We start from the raw sequence: 25,881 nt of genomic DNA on the forward strand, positions 1-25,881 counted from the left end.
GCCAAGCGAATTGTAATTTCATACTAAGATCAAGAAGAACGATGACGAAATTCACTAACAAATCATCCCAATTACACTAAAAATTAAAATACAATGAAATACAAATACCAAATAGAGTTGATCCAGACTGGTGCTCCTCTCTGTATTGCAGCTATGATAGAGCCCCTCCAAAATGACCTCCTCAACTCAAAATTCTTCTTTTATAATGCAATGACGTGTCGATCTCCAATTGGCTGCGAATTTTTAGACTCAAAATGGGGGGGTTCTTTCTCGACGCACTCCATACCCCCCCGCTAAATAATAAAAAACAATAAAAATGGACATCGTACATAGTGATTTGCACGTACCTGTGCGCCTTTAAATTTTCACTGAATCACAGGGTGCCATGTCACCTACCGTGCGTGCTCCTTCTATGTGTCGCACGGGAGGTGAACTTACCACCCAAAGAGAGAATTTTCAGTGATTTTGCGGAAAAGTCCCTGATTAAATGGGCATACGCAAACGGACGCCGCCCAAAAAGTATCTATATATATGCCCCTCTGATTTCTCTCTCCTCCATATTTTCCTAAAAACCAATAAAAACCTTAATTAGATCTTTATATTAATTTCATAAAAACCCTGTAACTATTTAAATTAGATCTTTACACCTGCAATGAGCGACTGAGAGCTGTTTTAAAGGCATAATTGCAACAAAAATTTAAGAAAAACCCCTCTGACCTTAGAAATTGCTTTAAAACTCTTATTTTCCTTATATATATATATCATTTTCTATGTAAAAAGTCATTTCTTTCTCAAATAAATTCCCAGAAAATCCAATATAATTTAAGAAAAATCTTGAAAATTCAGTCATTCGCCCCCACATTAATTAACATTAAAATTAATTTTTAAACCTGCCATTTTCATTTGAATAGAATTATTCCAAGCTTAAATAAATTCTGTAAAATTCATAATTAATAAAAAATTAGGGAAAAATCAGAATTCACTTGGAAATGTTAATTAGCATGTAAATATATGATAAAAATCTATTTTAAACTCTTAAAATGCATAAAATCGTGTTAATTTCTTGAATTAAATACCAAATTTAGGGTGTTATCAATAATCGAACCCTTCACGTGTATAGCACCATTGATTTATGTGCCTGGTTGGGGATGTGGTCCAGGTGGTGCTTCTCTCAAAGTTAAAGCTTGGGGCTTAGGTGCTTGATCTTCAATTCCCTATAAGGAAACCAGCAAATTGAAAGGTGAGAGCATTGATGCTGGGTACGGAGGTTCCCATAAATAGATTCATCCAAGATAACAGCTCTGGTACCAAATCATGTAATACAGTATAACGGAGGCTCAAGGGTGTGCCTCAATGTACTCTCTCAAGAGTAAGTGAAATTGATGGTGAGATAGAAGCCTTACAAACAGCTATTGAGAAATGAGCAGAGCATAGAAAAAGAAGTCACTATATGAAGTAAGTAAATAAAGTACTTATCAAACGTCAACATCACTCCCCACTAACACTCACAATAGGATATTAAAATAATATGAAGAGGTATCTTGTCATGGCCCTTAAGTGGTGAGCAGCTGCTGATGTTATCCCTTGCATTTAGCCATGACAAAATCTTAAGCAGTGGCGACAGACGGTGGGCAGCCATATGCCCCTATTACATCACAATCCCTCAGCTGACCTCAAAGTACATAAATTGGTTAGAGACCAAGCCAATGACCTCGTTTGTAAAGTTTATCCCAAGGTGAAATATAAATTCAGGAATCATGTCCTTGTGGTTCAAACATAGATATATATATATATATGATTTACATTTAACTATATAATTTGTTAAATAGTAAAGTGAGTATCGAAGATAATATTAGAGGACTATATTAGAAATATTGGACTAGTGTGTAATGCTATTTCAGGTATCCAGTTCAAGGAGATAATGAGCATTAATCAAGTTTTTGTGATTAAGCAAAACACTTGGAAATAAGGTGTCACAAGGATACCAAGAAAAATAAAATTTTCGTAAAGAACTATTGTCCCATCCTTGACCCCCAAAGTCTTCCCCGGAATGAAAATGCTTGATGGCCTTCCTCGACTCAGCCCCCAAAGGCTCTTCTCCCTTTGTCCCCAAAGCCCTCACCTTGTTGACCAATCTACAAGTTTCTATTTTTATTTAATCCAAAAACTCACTTATAAGCTGATGATTAAATGTTGGTTTATCAACTGCATCATTTCCATGGAGCATGTGTCATTGAGTTAATGAATTTATTATTATTTATTCTTACATTATGGAAAGAGAAATTTTCAAGGAGGACTTCAGAGTTAAGCCTACTCACTTAATCATTTGATAGTTTTTGGATTAAATGATGTTCCAATGCAATGAGTTCATATTTATATGGAAAAAATTATCAATATGACAATCTTAGATAAAATAGAAACTATGATCCTTATGATACATATCAAGAATCATATGAGCACTAACATTCTAATTTTCAGCATCCTAAAAGAAATTTTATCTATTCCCCTTGATATTTTTCCTGAAAATCATTATCATTCTCACATTTTCTGTAGATTCATCACATTTATGATTTAATGCTACTGAGAACTTCTCAACTTGGTGATTCTTTGGAAAATTATTGATATTTCAGAAATTGTTTTTGGCGGCATCAAGAGAATATCAAGCATGGATGAATTAATTAAACCTGATTTCTGGTTTTTCAATCTCCCATAAATCATCCTACAAGTTGGTTGTTCTCTTTTCTCTTAAATTTTTCAATGTTCTCTTTTGTTCCCTAGTATCTACTTCAATCCTGTGTCAGATGATACGGATTTGCATGAATGCTAAATTTTATGTTCAATACAAAGTTAAAAAATAGTTAGAAAAGATCTCCTAGTGATGGTCTTCATGCCAAGGTTTCTTATGACACGAGACTTAGTTCACAAAGTATTCCTCCTTTTAACTTACTTCAAACTTGCACCAAAAAATATGATTCCAAATCCTGTGGATACGAGATAATGTTAGAAATAAATATTCTGATGAAATATTTCTCAAAAATAGTATGCAAATATATTCACAAGGTGAGATCTCTTACTTTCTCTTTATAATGCAATTTTTCAGCGAGAGAAAAAATTTTCATTAATACAAGATTAAAATATATTCCTTGAGAACAAATTATTTATATTCTATCTGAAAGATAACATAAACACAGGGTTAATCTTGTCTCAGAAGTAACTTTGGGCCCTCATTTTGTCACAGTAGGTAACTATGTGGATGAGCGGGAAATCTTTAAATGGGCATATTAATAGTCAGGATGAGGTGCATCAATTTTAAAAGTTCTTGCGTGTAACCCTACTCTGAGCAGAATGATGGAAAGTGGAGTGAAGAAAGAAATGGAACAAGATGAAACAAGCAGGATAAATAAAATTTCATTAGCATTTAACTCTGAGCATCTCTGTTTCTGTACAAAACGCCCCTTTTGCATTCCACATCAGAGCAAAATGGGTAGATAAACTAACCCAAATGGAAAAAAATCAGGTGATGAATATACAATTTAGGAACTAGAGAAGAAAGGGAAATTCGCCCCTATTCACTTAGCACTGAGCATACCCCACCACTTCTTCCTGCTGGACTTGTCGGATTCAGCCTTCTGAAGTGCCACTTTGGTTTCATGCAACTTTATTTTGTAATCCTTCTTCCAGGCCGAAAACTGGAGCTTGAGCTTCCTGAGCTCATCCATTGCGCTGGGCGTGCTCGGTCTCCCCTCGCAAAGGAACTGAGCATCATCCTCAAACACCTGCTTCTTCTGTTCAAACTCCCTCAAAAGATGGGGAAAAGCGCATGAGAGGAAGCCATTAGAATCTCTTGGCCGTTGCCTGGCATGGCGAGACATCCTGAACGGGGTGCCCTCTGGGGTCGGAGCGCCAACAGAGATCGCGTCTTCGGAATCGTAGAGGTGAGGAGCCGGTGAAGAAGGGTATAGCTTTCTGGGTTGAGCTGTTTCGTCATCCATAGCATGTCGACTCTGAGCGGCAGCTAGACTTTCCTGGCAGGGGCAAGGACTTAACAGTTACATACAGCTTCTTCATGTCTCTTCATTGTCCAAGTAGCAATGAACATAACATTCATGCAAATCCATTTCATCTGACAGAATGGTCAGCGCTCATGATTTTATGTTCATGAATTTATGGTGGAAAAGATGCAAATCCATATCATAAAATAGTCAGAATGGTCGCAATTTTGGGAAATCATGAACAAAAGAAATCTTCCAAAGATGACCCCAGTTTCCATTGTTCTGCCCATTTTTAGTAGGTAAATGCTTCTAGAAGGTCATCTATCCGCGAATAATCTTTGCACAGAAAAAACCCTCATATGCAGTTCTATGATAGAATTTAAGGGAAAGTAAAATCTCAGAAAAAAGGTCATCCAAGATACCTTCAGCGACGTCAGTTGCTTCTGCCACATGTCTTCCATAGACCTCATCTTTGTCTCGTAGTCCAACCACCTCACATCACACAACCTAAGCTGTCTGCGCAACGACGCATTCTCATCTTCTTTCTCTTGCAGTGCTTTTTCCACCATAAAAATACGTCTTTGGAGCTCTTCCATGCTCGGAATATGCTCCTGATGAACAAACACGTATGATTGGAAAAAGCATACAGCTCGCAAAACTGCAGATCATTAAATTAAGTGAAAAATTAAGCAATATACTTGAAAATATACTACCTCAATTTTGGCTGAAGTCTTAGCATCCCTGATCACCAGTGGTGGTTTTCTAACTAACAGGGCATGGAAGCGTTTCCTTGCCATGTATCCACGAACAGCTGCACAAGAAAATATAATTACTAAAATAATAAAGAACGTACGGTAATTAGGTAATGAGAAAAAAAAAAAAGACAAGCTCACCAGATTGCAGAATAATTGCAGCTCTCCGTTGCTGTTTCAATGACTTCTGAGCAATCCACATTTTCACGTATTTCTGCATAGTACCAGCTGCTCTCCATCTCCTCACAGTAGACTTCAATTCTTTTCTTGCATTTTCCCCTCTAACAACTGGACACGCCACGTTGAACAAATTTAATCTCGATGTAAAAACTTATGGAAGGGAAATAATGAAATAAGAAACCTGCAAGTGACGAGTCTAACATGAGAAACTTCGTGGAAAGAACGAAGCAGAGATAGATAGTTACATGATTGTAGTGCAGTTGTCGCATTACTGAGTTCCTTGAACTTCCTTCTAGCTTGAAAGCCGCGAAAAAGCCTCTGTACAGTAAAAATCCCACGGAGAGTTTGGTTCCTTGCATTTTCTAATAATTCAATCTGCAGGAAAGCCAGAGGATGTGTTGGTTTTAAAAATGCTGACGAAATATTAGAGAGAAAAAGACACACAATCGCAGGTTTCTTCCAAAATATGAGAATTACCTGCCCCGTGCGAAGGAAAATCTTGGTAAATCCGACCTTGTACATGTCAGGCAAAATATTGAACTGTTGAAGTACAGAAACTGAAACGCTGAGAAGATCTTGCAACATAGCCTTCTCTGAGAGAAGAAAACCGTAACTGAAAGATTGAAAACGGCTTTATTCATATGTATGAGATAGAAGAAGGGAAAAGAAGGATATAACCCTATTTTCATAAAAATCCAAGGAAAGGCAGCAAATCAACCACCTTTGAGCAAATTTCTGATGGGTCATCCGTGTCGGATAACCTGCCTTTGATATTCTCACAACCTCAAGAACTCTGCCGGACTTCAGCTGCTTTAAGACAACGTCACTTTGATAAATACTGGGTGACTGTTTAACATTAGGTCTGATGCATCGAATGAAGAGCGGCGTTGTGTTCTCCAGACGTTGCAAGACAGTAAACAGCTTAGTCTGCAAAAAATTAATCTTTTTCAAATAAAATCAAATTTCTAACAAACTCTAACTCTAACCCCAACTGATACCGAACGAAAGATTCAAGACAGTACCTTCAACTTCATGCATACGCTCCGGTTTTGGATATCTCGGCCGTTTGAGTTCCCTAGATGAGTCGATGACTTCTGGGATTGATGGAGCATACGCGATGCCAACAACTTGGGTAGAGGCAAACTACTAGACCGCAGCAATTCAATAGAAATGGTATGCAATGGATCCCCGTTTTTCTCCAGGAATTCATTGGTATTGTACGCGACCTGTGGTACAAATTTGACCCAAAAAAGTATTAGATGGAGTTATATATTTTTAGCATGACTTGAATGTTCTGTCTATGAAACATTCCATTGTCAGATAAGACCGTTATACTGAGGAAAAAGGGACAAGGTTAGACAACAGTGACGAATATTGAAGCTCAAACGGTTGCTATGATAAATATTTCAAGACTAATGACAAGTAATTTATCAATTTACGAAGAACATCCATCAAGATAATCATAAATAGGGAAAAGGAATCGAAGAGCACATTAATAAAAAACATTAAAATGATGATTGAAGTTTTAGGATAATGAAAGCTTTCAACAAACCTCTCCAGCATAATGGCTGACAATGAAAGCACCGTCTCTTTCTCCTTTGAAGCATGAGTTTTGAGTCAAGTGTTTTTTGAGTTTATTGGCAAAGGTTAAGTCTGTTGATTTAGGACAAGCTGTCTCCTCGTCAAGTAAAGAGAGAAGTCCCAGAGGTCTCTGCAAAATACTTCAAAAGAATAAGTATCATCAAAAATCAACGTTTTATGGTCCTTGCTGGCAATAGCATATTAATCATTACGGGAACCGATAGGTGGCATCGATATGTTCAAGTGTTTTACCCAAATATTCATCATTTACTGAATAAGACGATACCAATTCTTCAATAGGGTAAAGGTAACACATTTCTAACTTGGCAGGGCATGAGATATTTTGAGTATCAGAACAGATTTTTCAATTTAATTGCTATAGAGCCGGCAGACGCACCTTCTCAAAGAGATCAAGACACTCAGAGTTGTCAGTAAAATCAACTCTAACCCAGTCAATTCCATCCAGAATGTACTCCTGAATAAGGGGTAAAACAGAAACTGTGAGAAACGAACAAAAACAAATGAAATCGACCAATAATATGATAACACGAGGAATCCGCCAAAGAAATAAACCAATAGAGATTCCAACTAACGTTTACTTCAACCAAAATATTAAACTAAGGAAATTTTGTTTATTTTGACAATTTCTGAAAATTATATAATCTTAGGACGTTTACCTCCTGCTCCAACTTGAACAGATGCCGATTTTGATGCTGATGTAGTCTTTCATCAGCATAGTTAATGCAAAACTGCTCAAATCCATTTTTCTGAAAAAAAAGGAAAAACAATTTCTTGAGGAAACATCCCCATCCCAAGGAACTTTCATTTGATTTGCATGTTTTCTGTGACATGAATACTGACGTGCATGGATTCAAAGCCGTATATGTCCAGAATACTTATACATCTGTGACCATCTGATTTGCTGACATCAAGCGACTTATTGATTTGGTCAAGGAGCCAGTCAAATATACCGATATATATGGATTTTGCCAACGCATCTCTCACATCAACAGCCTGTGAGATCAATAAATTATCAGAAAACCAACTTCGAGAACTGAAGTAAAAGAAATGTCAAGTATGTTTCTCATTAAAAAAAAGCTGCGGAGTATGTTGACATAATCTCCAGATAAATATTAAGATGTTTTCTTTGTTTTTTTTAAAGATGGGTTGTTTACTTCTGATACAATCCCGGATCTAGGCTCGTATCGGAGGGACGGTAGATGACGAGATAAGGTAGAAGTTCCCGGGGTAGAGAGGAGAAATGGGAAGGGTAGGAGAGGAGGCCGAGCAGGGGAGGTACGGATCGGCCGAGGGACGAGCCGCCTGGAGATGCGGTGAGGAAGAGACGATCGCGAGGGACAGGGATCGTAGAGGGAGAGAGGGAGGACAGACCTAGAGGAGGAGGGAGACAAGAACAGTTCTTCTTTCTTCTTGGCTGCCCTCCTAAAGGGAGGGCATGCCTATTTAAAGGTAAATACATAATAGTAAATGACAAAATGCCCCCGTGTGCTAAATGACGAAACTACCCCTAGATAGTTTAGGATCCTCTCAAGGATCCTATCATTAAAAATTGTCAAGTACCCCTAGAAATGCAAAGTATGTTTCTCATTAAAAAAAGCCCTGCAGAGTATGTTGACATAATCTCCTGATAAATTTTAAGATGTTTACTTTGTTTTTTTTAAAGATGGGTTGTTTACTTCATGAGTCAGCTTCAAATTGAATACCTGCGCTAGTGTCATCTTTTCGGTAATAATGTCTTTACCGTTGCATATCTGGCAAGTTGATACGGCCTGGATCAAGCTCTGGACACTACACCCCAACAATTTAGCTGCATTTATCAATCCTGTCATAAAAAGAGAGAAATGTATTATTGGATAGAAAAAGCAAGAAACTGATCGATTTTGAACAAACATAGAAAAGTAACCGATAAGAACGAGATATATTGGCCAGCATAGAAACCCAAGTATGACATCACTCTCTCTATACCTTCACTTTGAACAACTTCTATATGATTATCATCATTGACGGAAAAGGAGACGTTCCCAAGCCACAGTATCCCCGCAAGCAAATCAAACAGCTTGTCTTGGTCATCCTTTGAGATCTGTATGACATCTAAAGCTTCCTAAAAAAGGAAAGCAAATGAAGTCAGATAATGTTAGACCAGAGGAATCTGGATCTCCCAGAAAATACTGAGGGCTGAAAAACTACCATCAGAAGGAGAAATCTTTCAGCATCATTAACATTATCAATGGCCAGGCACATACTATGCTTCAGGTACTCGAATTCTTCGGCACTTCTCAAGTACAGACGTTCTGAGGATCACGACAACCAGTGAGATAATGAAATGTATATGGAAGTGCTTATATAAAACGTGAATTAACAGTACAACATTCATCCTTGTACAGGATTTAAATCCGTCAATCATATCGCTTCTCTGATCTTTACGTTATGATGAAACAACCCAACAATGAAACATAAGCAGTGAAGTTCGTGCAAAGGGTTTACTAAGTTAAATGAAACCAGAAGTTACATATTTACAGGAGTTTTTAAGCGGTGAGAGAATATAAGATATTGATTGGGAGACGAGAACGGACGAATGCAACACATTCTTGAAAGATATTCCCCAAAATTTTCAGGAACTTAGTACTAAATAGTGGTTTTACCCCCCAAACCAACATGTTCCAGACAAAAAGCTCAGCAGGAGTAGAACTTAAAAGAAAAATTAGTAGACCAACCTCTGAGGTGTTGAGGAGCTCCGGCACAAAGTTGGTAAAAGATGTGATACGATCTTTCATTCCTTGCTCTTTGGACGACTCTCGACTGCGAAAATGAAGCACAAGGGGCTTTTTTAAGTTGCTCAAATAATATACAATCGGTTTCAGAGCACGAGCATAATAAATAAGTACCTTTTCGAGTAAAACTGCTCCATTTATTCGTAATTCCGCCGAAACATGCCCAAAAAAAAATCCAAATCAGTTTCTCACCCCAGAATGTAAAACTATATCAGTCTCGTATAAGAAAGAGCTGAAGAAGTTTACTGACGAGTTTGAATCTGAGCGCCGCAGATCTTTCCAGAAGAACTAAAATAAATATCAACTAGTTTTCCCTGAAGCCAATAGCAGGAGTTAGTTTAGAAAAAGGAAAGAACAAACTGACGCCCAAGCCCGAAATCCAAAATTAAATGAAGGAGAAGGAAACCTTGAAACTTACAAATCTACTAGAATTGTCATTTATGACAGTCTTTGCGTGACCAAATGACTCTAAAATGAAATTTGTCTGCAAAAGTTTATAATCTACACCACTTCCTCCACCTACTGCGGCCAAGTACTGCATCGCAAACTTTGCTGTTTCAGTCTTTCCAGATCCGCTTTCACCACTGTACCACAATGAAGAAGAAAATATAGAGATTCAATTAACTCAGCCGGTAATTTAAAACCTTCGTTTTCCTGAAGATGAAAAAGCCGAGTAATTCACCTGATGATGATTGATTGATCAGTTTCTTCTGCAAATGGAACACGGATATGTAAATAATAGTGAAATCATGGCGTATAAAGAGGCAAAGAGAAAATAGTTTTACCCCGCATCATCCCTCTATATGCAGCGTCTGCAACAGCATAAACATGAGGAGCGTCAACGGCTTTCCGCTGATAAGCAGAAATCAAATCGTTTCCGTAAAGAAAAACTTCTTTAAAGGGATTGACCGCAACCAAAACTCGCCCCGCTTTAGTCTAAAGAGGAAAAAAAATGCAAGTTTAATCAAAAACTAAACACCAAAACCGAACTGAATTTAATATTTTTCCTTAATTTTTCATACGTAGATTTTATCAGCGGAGTATCTGCACTGCAGATTGTGAAGAACCGCAGGCTCGTTGAGATAACTGAGACGCAATAAGTCATCCACCCCATTCAGAACATCTGGGTTCGCAGGTAAAATGTTGTCCGGAGATACCTTCAAAACCTAACCCGTATTTCACCCAAGCAGGCAAAGCACAATTAGTCTAATTACAACCATTAAACCTATTCTTTGGGTATAAAATACGAAGCTTACTCGGCCATCTGGCACATAAACATGAGCCTCATTCGACGAGAACGACAGAACAGTTCCCCGCTCCCAACCAAAATTCGGAAGACGACACCAAACACCCGACTTCTGCAATTAAAAAACAAACCACAATGAAACCAAAAATCGAACCTCTTCGCAAACCTAGAGCAAACAAAAGTACCAAAACCTCGCACCTCCTTCAAAGAACAACTAACCGCGCCATCAGACCCAAACGGATACTTGTTAGAATCCGAAGCAGACGAAACAGCGGGAAGAGAAGAACCCAAATCATCTTCTCGGCTTCCAACTCTATCTTCATCTTCTTCCACTCGCTTGGATTGGGTAGGAAGGGATCTTCTCGCAGAGGGCAACCGCCCACGTTTGATGGGTCGATGAGGAAGAGCAGGCGGAGGCCCATCCAGCGGCTGCTCGTCCCTTCTTCGTATGGACTCCAGCATCTGCTCCAACGAGCTCCTCGCCGCCATTGAAACCATGGCCAACGGCTAAGGTCAAAAATGAAGAAACAGGAGAAAATATAGTCTCCAATAGACTATACCGAAAACCCAGATGTAGCTAGGCGCCTCCTCGTCCATGGAAGCTCTGCTCTATCTCCGAGTTCTTCTTCTACCCTCTTGAGAGAGACGAAGACGAACCCAGAGAGGGAGAGTTGTTGTACAAGAGGAACAGACGCGCCCACAGGTCACACACACACAGCTCCAGCATTTGGGTGCCCCAAATTTTCAAACTTTCGGGCACCCACTCATTCGTGGAACCACGGCAACAACGTCGCCCTCTCTCTTTCTCTCTCTAAGACAACCCTTGGCTGGGTTGGCCCAGACTGTAAGACAGAAGCCACGGAAATTTAAGGAAAGAGAGAGAGACGAGAATACCCCTGAGAGAAGTTCTGGAGTCGGGCTTCCGGGGATTAGTTAAGAAAGCCGGGGCGGCGAAGAATGGCTGTACCGTAAATAAAAGGGTATTCAAGGGCGATGAAGTTGGCGGAGTTAAATAATGAGAAATGGAGTGGTGTTAGGGACGACACGTTGGGAGGGGTTTGATGGCTCTTAATTGTTGGTCCCAATCGGCCCCCCTCAGAAGGTAAGGGGACTGAATTCAATGGTCTCTGAGAATTATTTGACATTTGTGAAAAACTTGCAGAATGATAACTGATATACAGAGAGAGAGATGATAGACATCAAGACTGATTCAAGAGGACATTTAAAAAAATTCTGACCAACAACTGCATCTTTTTATTGAATCCATGAGTCAACTCCCCATCCATTTCTTTCCCTCATCCTTGTAATAGAGCGATGGGAGCCCACTAGTCGACCTAACAGAGGTAATAGTCAAAATCTCTTTCTCTTCTCTCTTCTCTCTCTCTCTCTCTCTCTCTCTCTCTCTCTCTCTCTCTCTCTCTCTCTCTCTCTCTCTCTCTCTCTCTCTCTCTCTCTCTCTCTCTCTCTCTCTCTCTCTCTCTCTCTCTCTCTCTCTCTCTCTTCTCTCTCTCTCTCTCTCTCTCTCTCTCTCTCTCTCTCTCTCTTTTATACATATATCCCTCTCAGCAGACTGAAGAAAACATCTTGATCAGAAGATAAGATAACATCGTGATCAGAAATGAGAAAATCATATTGGGAAACCCATGTGCAGACATAATCATCATCCTCATTACTGGCATAATGAATGAATCAAAGAAAACCCATGTACCGTCATTTAACATGGCCTGCAGCAGGCTTCCGCTTCCTCCCCAAGATGGAAGCCTTCTCCATCCTCGACCCGCCCACCCGCCATTTTCTGAATGCTGCAATCGAAGACTGTGCTGCCCTGAACACTGCCACCCCACCCCAAAAGAAAATTTTCAGACATGGAAAATTTTCAGACAGTGCTGAAATTTGTGAGCTTTCTCTCTCTAAAAAAGTCAACGGGGGAGGTCTCACATTGGGTCTCCTCGTGGGTGAGGCGCGGCACATATCTGGGGGAGGTGGAGACTGGGCCGCTATGGGCCTTGCTCAACATCTCCTTGTACCGGCTTGTGAATGTGTACAGCAGGAACTGCCCAATGCTCTTGTCGTTAACTCTGCACACAAATCAGATCCTTCTGGTTCAAACAACTCAACATGATGATGATGATGATGATTAAGATGATCACAATGATGATGATGATGATAATGATGATTAAGATGATCACAATGATGATGATGATGATGATGATAATACTCGTGGATGACAATGATGAAGATGATGGAAATGTGGATGATACTAATAATGGTGACGATGGCGGCGCTGATGACGCTAAAAATGAAGATGAGGATGAACATGATGATAGTGATTGCGGCGTTGATGATGACAGTGGTGAATGATATGCTTCACATTATGACAAGAAATATGTCCACAAATAGATTCCTGGAATGAGACATTGATTAAATTACATAGAAAACAGATGGATTATCAGTATAATTGCAATCCCTACAGGATCTTACAAAGCAGAGATGCAACACATGCGGCCTCAGATAACATAATTGTCTCCGAGAGTTGGGAGGGACAGAGTGCTGATCGATTAAACTTATTGCAGATCAAATGAGGTTTGACCCTGATAGAGATGATGATGAATGGTGATGAATTTAAACCATGGATAACAATGACAATGTCCATGACCATGACGGCCATTGAAAACTGGAGGACGAATTCAAGACCACTGAAAATGATGATGATGGACACAGAAAACCAGATAATGATGACGACAAATAGGGACGGGAAGTTCGTGTTCGTTATGTCACGAAAAAAGAACAGGGATTTTAACATAGTTTGAGAAAGTGTCTATCAGTTGGTGTTTGAGAAAGTGTCAGTTGGTGAACATATCCTTAAATTAAGAAATGAAAGGGGGCCAAAAGGCAAAAATGCTTCCCGATTCCCCTGATTCTCACAAAGGTGAGAGAGTGTGACGAAATTGCATCACAATGATGATGATGATAATCAGTCATCAACTGATCGATGACAGTGACCGCTTTTGGAAACTGGATAACAATGAAGATTTGTCGTCGTCATCATTGTTATCTGGAACACATCATCGTCATCCAAACCCCATTCAAAATTGAGCCATAGAGAAGCCTTAATGACGTATTTCGAATGAAATGTAGCATAGAAAAGAATAAAATAGGCAAAACAGAGCTACATACAAAGGAAATATCTTGCATCCGAGTTCATAAAAGAAAGGACACCGGCTCCTCAAGTCCACACACGCAGCATCTGCCTGAACTTCTTTCCTGGTTCTGATCACAACAGATGAAACAAAAGCGCACAGATGAAAAAAAAAAATTAAAATTTGAGAACAGAAGCCAATTATCAGCTTGACATCCAAAAACAATTAATTTATGGGTAAGATGCATGTCGATTACCTCTGGCTGAAGCACGGAGGAACCACGAGGGAAACTGCTTGGCGCAGGTGAAGTTCATGAGCCAGCCAGAAAGGAACATCCACCTTCGCTCCGGTTTCAACCTGCACAAAAATGTTTACCATGAGTTGGGGAAGGAGAATTTATCTTTGATTCTCTCTCGTTTTTCTCTAAAAAAATCCAGAACAAAACGTACACAGTTGGATTCCGAGCCGGGATCCAGCAGTCCGACGCCACTTGCTTTGACCTGAAAGATGGACAAGATGGGCTGCAAGAACAAACCACGTTAAAGACTGTTGAAGTAGAAGAATTCCTCGGATTTTATGAAATTGAAGATCTTGTTTCCACCTCTTCCTCCATTAGAATGTCGTCAACGTTGTAATAGTTCGCCATCACTCCTCTCCTCGACTGTGATCAGATTTGGGCGACAGATCGCGCAGGCAGTCAATCCGCATGTACCCACACTTCAATACCCATCGATGCACCTCGAATCTAGGGTTTGATAGGACTGCAAACTGCATCAAAAAAAGGAAAAAACACAGAAAGTTAAGAAATCAACAATTCAGAGAGGCTCCAAAAAAAATTACAATCAAGCGCGAGTTACAGAGAGATAGAATCAGCGACATCAACAAGAAATTGTAGAATTCATCACTCATTATAAATTGGAAAACTGTAAAATTGGAGAAATTGTCGTACATTCGGTCGTTGAAGCAGTGATGCGCGAGGCGACGGAGGAAGGAGAATCCTTCTTCCTCGTTCGTGTGTCGGTGGATTGGGATTGTAACGACGAAAAGCGGGACGAGAATTTTCTTTGGAAATGTTTGAATTTTCGCGCCTTTTTCTCTCCCTGTAGAACTACGAGTAGGGTTCCAAGTTTCTTCTATCAAGAACATTCGGCCAATAAGTACAAAAAATGTTGCTTGGAATTTATAAAGATATCATAAGTACAATATATACATCATGTAATCGTTATTCATCAGTCGCCCAATAACATCAATATATCACACTACAGAATATATTGCTTGAAATTTCTGCGTAATCATTATTAACATAAATCACTGTTAATCGATTTCTAAAAAGAAGATAGTCCATTAATTTGTTGCTTAGGAATTATTGAATTTGCTATAAAAGAGAATCATAAGTGCAGGAATCATATGTACCTAGAGAGATAGATTATCGAGGGTAATATTAAATGAAAGATAAGGGGGGTATAGAGAAAGAAAGTAGAAAAAATAGATTGAGAGGGGAGGAGAGAGACATGCCGTCTGACAGCTATACAATTTGAGAGGGAGAAAGATTGGGATAGAGAGAGAAACAGATAGAGAGAGACGATTAGTCGAAGAATTAAACTTGTATCAAAAGATACTGATTGGCATACGTAGATGTATGGATAATAGAGAGATATAGATATATGGATAAGAGAGAAAGAGTGAGAGAGAGAGAGAGAGATCATTTGGGAAATAGATGGATTGAGATTTATAAATAGGGAAAGATGGAGGACAGAAAGAATTAAAAAGACAGCTAAATGGAGGCTGACAAAGAAGGAGATTAAGAAAGCTAGATAAGGAGGAAAATAAGAAGAGTGATAATGAGATAGATAAAGGAGAGGGAGGTCATGATATTTAATCAAAATAATCTTTTGTCTTCAAATCCCTAGCCCTACTCAATTTGTCAATTGCCAATCCTAACAGCTAACCTAACCCAATAAAGATGAAATGTCTTGGAGTTGGGTCAACTCTAAGTCGGGTTGACCAACCATCCCAACCAGTTCCCCCTCCAACCCCCAACCCAACCATGACCAAAGAAGTGTTGGGATAGCCAAACCAGACCCCAGACAAAGTTATGACATGTCCAAGTGGGCATGATGGGGAATAAAATGATAAAAGGAAACAGAAAGCTTGTCCATTTTAAGCTTGTCCATTTTATTCTTCTAATTAGGCCTATTTTTGTCCATTTTATCATTCATGTCAACAATTAAAAAACCGTATTGAATTGTTGAATTTTTAGACACATTATTAACATATAATAGATTTTAATTAGAGTAAAATCATGATTTATTTGATGTAAAAATAAATGTATATTTCGAATACTTATTTTATGAGATACAGGAAATAAATTTCTACGTCGACATATTAAAAGAATAAACACATAAAATAATAATTTATTTAATATAATATTTATTACAAAATTCCAAAATTTAAAATGATATGCTTATAATCAAAACTAATAGTGTTTATTGAGTTTTATATTGACATAAATTGCTTCATTAAAAATAATAACGATTAGTTTTGAATCATCAATAGTTAAACAAATGTTAGACAAGTTACATATTTTTAATATATTTCATTCATCACATAACTGATTTCAGAAAAGAGAAATCATTGTATCCAATGTTTGAAACCAATTAAGAAATGTTTACTTTAGATAGAGTTATGTTTATAAATATAGCATTTACTCATAACTACTTAACACATCAATACACTAAATTTATATATTTTCAGGTTTGACTGCCATGATAAATATTATTCATATGAGAAAATATTATAATATATAAAACACTCATCCTAACAGTAATTATGATTTTGCTAGTTTGTGTGAAAAGACTAGTTGCTAATTTTGACTTCAACCTATCTTTGATTAGATGTTTCAATCAATTATCAAAACCAATTCATGAATTATAAACGTGGTATTTATCTATTATGTACTTTAATTTAATGGATAAGTGATTCACTATCAATGAAGACAGTTCGATATCCACATGAATAATTTGAGGATTAAATCATGTATTTCCAGTCTCTATGAGAAAAAAATTGTAAACATTGATAACTTTTGTGTTATATAGTGTTATAACATAGTAATGTAGATATTATAAACAATGAAGTTGAATGAATAAAAATCCAGTTTAATAAAATTCCAATTGAAATTTTCATTTACTGAATCACGATATTTAAATATGTGATTATAACTAGATTAAGCATACATTGTGAGGCGAACTATTAAATTGATTTAAATATTATTCCATCTCATAATTTTTTATTATCAATAAAAATTTACATCATAATTACTTTACAAGTCAAGCTGATACTAATTAATTACATAATTATTTAAAATCCACGATAATTATTTAAAATATTTTTTATTCATATTTTATAGCAATGGGCTTTTGCTCTTAAATAACATGTCATCACTTAATTTTAATGTTTTTTATATCGATTCAATATGATTCCATGGCATACTATTATTATTACTTTTATAACCACACCATACGTAGCTGAATGATTTCAAATATGATTTAAGCTAATACTAAGTAATTGAGTAATTATTTTAAATCAACTTTAAGAATATTTGAATCATGTAATATTATTGATTCATATTTGACTAAAATTGGATTTTGCTCTTAAATAATATGCCAACACCTAGTTTTTATTTTTTCTAGGAAAATAAAATGGAAAATTTGATTCCAAAGAGTCCCCATAGGTCTCCACTTACTAAGCATATAAGTACCCTTGATGCGAGAAAGTAGAGATTTATTGAGATTTCAAAAACTAAATTAAAAAAGTACTGGTGCTCTCAATCTCTATCTCAATATACCAAACTATTTACATATCTCAAGAGCTTTATATAGCTGTGTGTGTATAAAGCACTTACGTCCGACTAGTAACATGGAAATAAATATTCCCAATATTACACGAAAAATTTGGAGATATTATAAAAAATAGATTCCAATCTCCTTAAAGAAAAATTGTAATATCAATATCAATTTCTTGATAAGTTCTAAAATAATATGTGTGTGTGTGTGTTGCTCTAATGCAAACAGATGTCACTTATAACTGTCGACAGATCCTTATTGAAACTGATTTCAAAAAAAAATAATATCTTTTTGAATTTATGAGGTCTTTAACTCAAGTTTTACATAATATCTAATCAAATATGTCATTGATTTTTTTTAACTACTAAATCCAGTTTCTTAAATTATATTCTATAAATATTTTCACACTTTATCTCTTCAGAATATATTTAATCAGACCATGGTGAAAGTAGGATATCATCAAAGTCTTGAAGGACATCCATTATTTATGGGGCATTTTGACTTGGCGAGTCATAATCTTACAAGTATATATTGATTAAATAATCATTAGAGATAACAATAAAGATATTAAGATATTATCTAAGTATTTAACAGAATAATATGACATTTAATCATACATCTTTTCATGGAATTAAGCTTGCACAATCCCATTTTTTTTCCTATAACATTTATAACACAATATATGACACTTATGTTACTTTGGAAAAGTCATATGGACTAAAAACCTCCTACCACACATGAATAAAACCATAAACTACAAAGTGACATAGGACATGAATAGATTGATTGTGGAATATACCGGATCTTAGAAGGGAAGTTAATTTAGTTACTGAACTCATCCATATCTTTCACAGAATGTTAATTTAATAAGACAGTTACAGAAAAATATTATCTACTGGATGTTCACATATGAAACATACTATTGGATATGTTAGGATGTGGAAACGATGGAGGACTGAAATAAAAAATATGTAGTAAAACTTATTTGCAGTTTTCGTTATGCAACACAATACACAATATTTTATAGCTTTTCGTTATGACAAGTTAATTGCCTCCTTACAAGTATTTATAATCAGTCTCGTTAGCTCTTTTTCAAACTATCTCTTTCGCATTCCTCAAAAGTAGAGATTTTATCAGTAGAAATCATCCTTGAAATGGTACTTTATATCTTTAACGCTTCACTTGTATGTTTATTAGTGAATATATGAATATAAAAACCAAAAGAATATAACGGGTATTGCTAAGGTACTACCCAAAGAGAAATGGCTAAGTCGGGGGAATCAGATACAATAAACTAAAATATTTGTACTTATGTGATATTATGCTCAATTTTATAATTTATGTTAGGTTATCCTCATACAATAGTCATTAGTTGTAATTAAAATTGGAGAATCATTATATCTTACTCAGTCCTAAATTTATGAACTTATTTATCTATGAGACTAATCCCACTTGATCCATTTGAGTCAAGTGGATAAATTCTGGAATTTTTGGAGTTTATTTGAGATGCATGGCATAGTTGTATTTAATGAGAATTTAGCAAAGTCAAATGGGATAAAAGGAGAAGCCAGGCCAAAGCCCAGACTAGAGGAGAAGCCCAAATTGCAACCTGGAAAAGGTGAGGAAGGCCAAACTATTAAAACGAGAATTAGGGCCCTAATAAACCATATTTTGAAATTGGGTAAAATAGATACAAGCTTTGGGCATCCGAGATTTTTTTACATCAAGACGTTAATTTCTAGGACTGGACCACTAAGGATGTGGATCTCAGGCTAAAACTCAATTAATCCTGGCCTTGAAATTTGAGCACTTCTATTTAAACCCCTATCTCACATTCGTAATTTTAACCTTGGATTTTTCACCAAACTGTTTTTGGCAAATTTAGTCATCAATTTATTCGGTATGCTTGTTTTCTAACCATATTTAGGGATCAAAATTAAAATATTAATCATGAGTGATGTGAAAAATCACCATTCAGGGCATCTGGCATGTGACAACAAGGTTAGTGTTTTTTATCACCCTTCTTCTAGGTTCATTACGTAAAAGCCTAGACTTGAGATTTCTGATTCCATGAACCATTTCCAAACATTCTACCTTAACCCAAAAATACATAAAAAATGTTCCACAACATGTCATCTCCACTCGTGATCATTGCCACAATAGTAAGCACCTGAAATAGTCACCTGAAATGCCCAGAGTACCCAACCATTGTCAAACTTTTATTGAATTGGCGGTCCTAAAATGACCAAGGGTATCCCCTTTGCTAGTGTTTTCCAGTTAGATATTCAATATCAGACAACTGATATTCAGATGAAATATAGACAATTGCAGAAATCAGGTATTGTATATTGGATGGATATTATTCGATGGATACCACAACCGATATGGATATCATTGGGGTCAGGGCATGGCAGATGTACCAGATATTGGATCCAATATTCAGATATCAGATATCAACATCTGTACTGAAAATCACCATCCAGATATCAATACTCAAAAAATTGGATATTGATTTCAAAAATCAGCGCCTCTTGTCCCATACTAAAAATAAATAAATGAATAACAGAGAATAAATGGTCTCAAATGAAATTATATTTAAAAAGTATTGTGTGAAGAGCATCAAGCATTAAATGATGTTCACCAAGCTAAATGAGGTATTTGGATGTTTTCAGATTCATACATGATTTAGGTCATGCAGGACGAAGTTCAACCATTATAACTTCATTGAATATTTATAAAATTCATTAAAAACTATTAATTATACTCATACAGGGAATATATGACTCTTATTTTGCAATTGTGAGTATATAAATTAAATAATATTTATATTATATGTCGAATATCAAAAATATAATATATGATGCTGATAATTAATAACATCATCCAAACCCAGGATGAAGATGAATGTTGATATCTAGAACGATAAGAGTATCACATATTGTACTGTAGAACCCTATGTCCGGCATCATCATCCAAGATTTTGATGTCAGTAAAGGCACATATTGAACGTTCTATTTTCAGTATCCAGTTAGTATCCATCCCGATATTGGCATCCTATATCGAGCTCGGGATAGGTGGACACTACCATTTGCCCATGCACCTATTGATCAAAATACCCATGCTCACATACTACAAACAACATCCCAATGTCCCACCTACCCCAAACTGCTGCTGAGGCCACTACGCATTGACATGGGACATTTTTTAATATTTATGTTTCATTTAAATCATAAATATTATTACAAAATTTCTATAAAACGTAGATGAATTATTCTCAAAATAGATAAAAATATTTTTTATCAGTTTTAAATTAACTTGATTTTATTTAAATATAATAAATTCCTAAAAATACATTCAAGTTGAGATTTACTTTTTCATTACCTGATTCCCATGGATTGAACCCTTACCATGAACCAGAGAAGGAAAAATTCGTATTTTTTTGCATAAATGACAGGTCTGACATGACATTTCAACTCTCATTTATAGTTTATTGGATATTAGCAATCGTTATCATGTAACTACACATCATAAATATTGAGATTTCTCAGTGAGGATAAAGTTTTAGTCTCATTCCTTAGAGGAATGATATGATTATCATGCAATAAACTCTTAATTTTTATTTCATATGCCATTATATGTCTATCTCTATGGTTAAATATTAAAGTTGCAAAATTATTCTAATATATCATTTCATATTAATATTTTTACATGCCATTTTTGTTGTGAAATGATCTGAATCTGTAATTGCTTAGGAATTCCAACTATATCCATGGAAAAAAATTGAGAATATACATGACACAAAAATCATCTTAAATTTCATGATATATGATGAAAATAAAAAATGGTTAAAGTTTTGAAGTGAACAAACACAAAACTTTTGTCTCTTGGTCCACAACAATGAAAAACTACCAACAATGGTATCTGAGCAAGTTTTATTATTCATAATTAATTTCTTTTAATATTTTTTGTGCTTTGAAATCAGTATTGGTTTAACTAAATCATGATTTCATAGTTTATTCATCTTTATGAACCTGGAGGGGGGTTTTAGTTAACTTAGATAAATTATTTACTTAATTGAAATAACTATGACTTAATGATCTATATTTTTATTAAATTATGATAAAAGGTTAAATATCATGTTTCCATAACAATGATTCACAACTTATGCTGTTTAAAACATGACGAGATTGATAAAAATCACTTAGTCCAACTCGTTACTTTATTGAAATCATTATGACTTAATGATCTAAATAGAAAATTTTTATTTTTTAATTAGTTCTATAAAATTAAATATCATGTTTCTATTGTGATGATGCACAGATTATGATGTTTTTCTAAACCTAAGATACGTGTTTTATGTTATTTAGTAATATATTTCATTTATTCCAAATATATGATTTCACAAGTCCGATTTTTATCATGTTGACTAGGGCTCATCATTCAACGCACTAGTTGTTATAAGTCATTGTGGAATCCATCCAAGTAGCAACATTGTATTAATGTTAGTGTCAAATTTTAGTTTCATCATGATCAAATCACAACGTCTAGATATATTATAAGATAACTTTTAGTAAGTAGATTTGATTGACACACCAAAAATATCAATATAAGTTTACTTTGGTTTATATTGGATTTTCTGTGGCAAAATCTCTGTCTAACATTTTCAGTTATGGATGACTGACAGTCACTGTATCAAATTTTAATCCACATTAAAGTACATGACTGAACTTTGTGAATTACATATAATCTTGAATGAATACAATAAATTATAATTTTCCTAAGTTTTCACCCAGAAATAAATAAACTCAATTTCAATAACCAGAGAAAAATTCAAAAACCTCTAAAGATATCTCCTTAATTTTCATCCATAAAAGATATTAAATGAAATTAATTTGAGTATAACATGTACCCATTTTAATATCTGATGACATGCATCACTGTCATACATTTAATATTATTTTCATTTTTTATGCATTATACCGATTAAAATATTTCTTGTCATCCACATTGGTATATTATTTTAAGATAAATCAACAATATTGTGCATGAAATACACTAAAAAATAAAATGGAATAGGCATAAGTTTCTATTTTTATATATTTAACTTTTCTAGAAAATTCTAACTATAACACATTTAATAAATTTTTTGCTACTATACATTTAATTAATTTCTAGATATTATACATTTAATCAATTTCTAGTTATTACTTAAAAGGTTTATTTCCATTTATTTAATGAATCTTTGGACTTCAAATACTCGTGTAATAGTGCCCATGGATATTTATACCAAGTCATGAGAGTGGGCTTGGTCGAGTATCAGGTTATGTCTTCATTGTTGCTAACAATCTAATCAACAGATTAGTATTAAGAATTTTCTATGTTTGTATCATGAAATTTTCCAGATATCTAAAATTTTCGTGCAACACTATTAATACGGAGAGAGAAATATGAAGAGAGAGGAAATCAGAGAGTTGAGAATGATTCAACTTTGAATCGGGATATTTGATGATTCAAAAGGATTTTGTGGTGAAATTTTGCGTGTAGCTTTGTCTTTATCTCCTCTTTGCATCCACATGGTTGGATTTACAAATAGGCAGCTTCATTCATGTAAAAATTATATTGGAAATTTCTCATACTCTTGTGGGCTGAGTGAAAGAAAGCATTTTTGTGATACATCAAGTCTTCACTGTGTTCTTTATAAATTTAAATTAGGAATCAAAACAGAAGAAGAAGGGCTTCCCACTGTTGAAAATCACATTGATCCTTTCAAAATATAAGGAACTACAATGACACTTCTAGTTCTTACTCCTTTGTTTTCTTCAAGCCATCATCCACGTCCATCCCCATCTATCTATCATTAAATTCATAATACACGTCCACCATGACACTAATTAATCAAATTCTTTTGAGTCAATAGCTATATTTGTTAATCAATCGACTCAAAAAAAAGTGACATACCCTAATTTGATTTCATCAGTTGTGTGTTTCCAAACAAGCAAGAAGATTACACTTGGGGAGCCCATGTCCCTGATTCACGGTCTGGTCTACTAGGTCTCACACTTATAAAGCAGATCCAAGTTGACCCAATTTTTAGGGGGAGGTGCTTATGTAGCATGTCAGGGGAAGACCTTAGTTAACTACTAAGCTCAAGACCAGGAATAATATGCTCAATTTGATTCAGATCAGATGGCCTGGATTAGTTTGTTTATTTATGAACTATAACTCCTCTTTCTTCCTTGTTTGGATACAGCCTCCAACTCATTTGGACCATGTGACATCACTTATCCATTATGGGGTGTGACTTTTAGTTGATGGAAAGCTAAGATCCATATCTTTCGTCAAAGATAAACAGTACAAGACTTTGTGCTGTTTTTGAGAGAAAAATTGAAGCTTTAATTAAAGTTATGGTTGACAATGGGTAAACCTAGGGTAGTTGAAATACAAAAAATATGAAGATTTCGCCCAGGTTATTTTTTCAAATCTCACTCATCTAAGATAGATTTTTAATCATAAATTAACACATTATTTCCAAAACTATGCAATTTCATTATCCTTACCTTTCCCCTTCAGATGGTTGAAATACCTTTAATACCCCATTTTGTTACACATTTTTTCTATCATTGCTTTAAATCATCCACAAATCCGTAAGAAAATTTGATTAAAATCAATTACTTGACTTGCTGGTTTGTATTTTTTGAATTTTTATAAGCAAAAATGAAACTTTAATTTTCATTGCATGGTTTCACCCTCCCTGCACTGATTTTAATCCAGATTTAACCCTTCAAGATGAGTTATCATTCAATTTATGAAACCAATTGCAGTAACATCTATACAAGATCAGTCCTTGACGAGAACACTAATGCAGTGTAAATGACTTAATATTTTCATCAAAGCTATGGTGTCACAAATAATTATTTCACTGATGCCATAAAATTTATTTTTTTTGTGATTAAGTTGTTGTTGCTTTTTTCAGTTTTGTGTTCCTATCTATGAATATTTTGATGTGAGTAACATTTTCCCCGCTGGTTTTTGTGTGTTATTAATCCAACTTTAACAATGTGATTCTGGTTGGTACATACAAAGAAGCCAAGGAATCGGGAAAACCATCTGGGACTAAATTTGAGTGTTTACTGAACATTGGTAAAATATTTTTTTTCTCTTATTCTACCTCATTACTATCTATTTTTACATAAAACCCATTTGTTATTTCAGTCTCTATTTTATGTAGTGTGTACTTAACATATTTAGTTATTTTATCTAGTGTGTACTTAATACCTTTGATATTAACATCTTTCTTTGTTTCTTATTGCATAATCCTTTTGTAGATGGACACATGGCTTAGTGTCCCTTTTAAATGAAATTTATAAAACATTCATATTATGAATAACTATATAACTAAAGTTTGGATAAATGCCATCACCCATCTGATGTTAGGCTGACCATCCATGGATCTGAAGCACTATTCCTACCTTTTGTGTAGAGAAGACCTGTGTCTTCCATCAGGGGGATAATTGAAGGGAGATGTTTTGCGAAAATTTGTTTCTCAAAATGTCTGGAAGGGAGACTGGATGCTGAGTCCCTGTAGCTACAGCCAACTATTATTTTATCTATGATATTACTATTATGTTCAATAAACCATACAGTGTAATGGAGTAATAAAAAAGATTCCAAGTCATAGTATGATGGGAAATGGTTCCCTCTTTCTTCTCTCTCTTCCTCTCTCTTTTCTTCTCTGGCACGTTTTTTTTCTCTCTCCTTCCCAGACTCCTTTCTTTGACTTTTCTTCTCCACTTCTTCTCTCTCTTTCTATCTGTCCTCTATCCTTCTTAACCGCCTACAATTATTGACTATTCCACCTTTCTTTTTCTCTCTAATTTTCTCTCTTTCTCTTTTCTCTCATAGCTTCCAATTTGACTTTTCTCATAACCTCTCCCTCTCACCTTTCTCCACTACTTTCTCTACGTGGAACCACCCTTCTCCATACCATTTCTCTTCAACCACCATTCCGAATTTGACAGTTTATTTTCCTTGTAACTGCATGTTTCCTTCCTTTTAAAAGGGCCATGAGCCTGCTTGTATGGACACCTTTTGCTTGAGAATTATTGTGAAGTGTTTTGTGAGAAAAAAGAGTGATTCCTTGGTGATCTCCTCTGGCGATAATGGCAATAGATGCGGATCGACAACAAAACGAGTACGTGGTTTGTCTTTCTTCAACCTCGTCAACTCCTCTTGGGTTTCTCCTTCTTCTTTGTCCATACTTCCCTATCCATAACTTACCTATCCACGTATCCCTACCATTCCCCATCATAGAACACTTTCCTTCAAATTAACCCACCTTCTTCACCTAGTTCTACCA

The 25,881-nt window shown here is 35.6% G+C and overlaps 2 protein-coding genes across 3 annotated transcripts; both read right to left on the reverse strand.

The window, feature by feature from the left end:
• Window positions 1-3,390: 3,390 nt before the first annotated feature.
• On the reverse strand, window positions 3,391-11,307 carry LOC144716449 (myosin-2-like). Its single transcript, XM_078591553.1, has 24 exons — window positions 10,742-11,307; window positions 10,554-10,655; window positions 10,320-10,463; window positions 10,083-10,233; window positions 9,980-10,007; window positions 9,716-9,881; window positions 9,548-9,611; window positions 9,412-9,425; window positions 9,241-9,325; window positions 8,714-8,817; window positions 8,492-8,627; window positions 8,230-8,348; window positions 7,367-7,519; window positions 7,183-7,272; window positions 6,903-6,980; window positions 6,477-6,635; window positions 5,947-6,150; window positions 5,646-5,851; window positions 5,402-5,537; window positions 5,170-5,299; window positions 4,886-5,032; window positions 4,706-4,803; window positions 4,415-4,603; window positions 3,391-4,025 (listed from the first exon to the last, which is right to left on the reverse strand). Exons 1-24 carry the CDS (start codon window positions 11,039-11,041, stop codon window positions 3,570-3,572), a joined length of 3,459 nt encoding a protein of 1,152 aa, XP_078447679.1. The 5' UTR covers window positions 11,042-11,307; the 3' UTR covers window positions 3,391-3,569.
• Window positions 11,308-11,379: 72 nt separating this feature from the next.
• On the reverse strand, window positions 11,380-14,842 carry LOC144716450 (DNA replication complex GINS protein PSF3-like). 2 transcript variants are annotated; one of them, XM_078591555.1, is made up of 8 exons: window positions 14,633-14,842; window positions 14,285-14,451; window positions 14,133-14,204; window positions 13,940-14,040; window positions 13,721-13,813; window positions 12,482-12,621; window positions 12,252-12,375; window positions 11,380-11,504 (listed from the first exon to the last, which is right to left on the reverse strand). In XM_078591555.1, exons 2-7 carry the CDS (start codon window positions 14,327-14,329, stop codon window positions 12,254-12,256), a joined length of 573 nt encoding a protein of 190 aa, XP_078447681.1. In that variant the 5' UTR covers window positions 14,330-14,451; window positions 14,633-14,842; the 3' UTR covers window positions 11,380-11,504; window positions 12,252-12,253. The 2 variants fall into 2 exon arrangements, with proteins under 2 accessions (XP_078447681.1, XP_078447680.1); XM_078591554.1 differs by lacking the exon at window positions 11,380-11,504 and having other exon boundaries at window positions 12,115-12,375.
• Between the last annotated feature and the right edge of the window lie 11,039 nt (window positions 14,843-25,881).

Source organism: Wolffia australiana, chromosome 2 (assembly GCF_029677425.1).
Source record: "Wolffia australiana isolate 7733 chromosome 2, ASM2967742v1".
Lineage (NCBI taxonomy): Eukaryota > Viridiplantae > Streptophyta > Magnoliopsida > Alismatales > Araceae > Wolffia > Wolffia australiana.

Coding starts and splice junctions, on each gene's coding strand:
- LOC144716449 (XM_078591553.1), bottom strand. CDS start 11,041: ATGGTTTCAATGGCGGCGAGGAGCTCGTTGGAGCAGATGCTGGAGTCC. Junction 8,818..9,240: donor AGCTCCTCAACACCTCAGAG/GTTGGTCTACTA, acceptor CGTGATCCTCAG/AACGTCTGTACTTGAGAAGT. Junction 4,804..4,885: donor TGCAATTATTCTGCAATCTG/GTGAGCTTGTCT, acceptor TTTCTTGTGCAG/CTGTTCGTGGATACATGGCA.
- LOC144716450 (XM_078591555.1), bottom strand. CDS start 14,329: ATGGCGAACTATTACAACGTTGACGACATTCTAATGGAGGAAGAG. Junction 14,041..14,132: donor CCGGCTCGGAATCCAACTGT/GTACGTTTTGTT, acceptor ATTTTTGTGCAG/GTTGAAACCGGAGCGAAGGT. Junction 12,622..13,720: donor GGATGCAAGATATTTCCTTT/GTATGTAGCTCT, acceptor ATTTGTGTGCAG/AGTTAACGACAAGAGCATTG.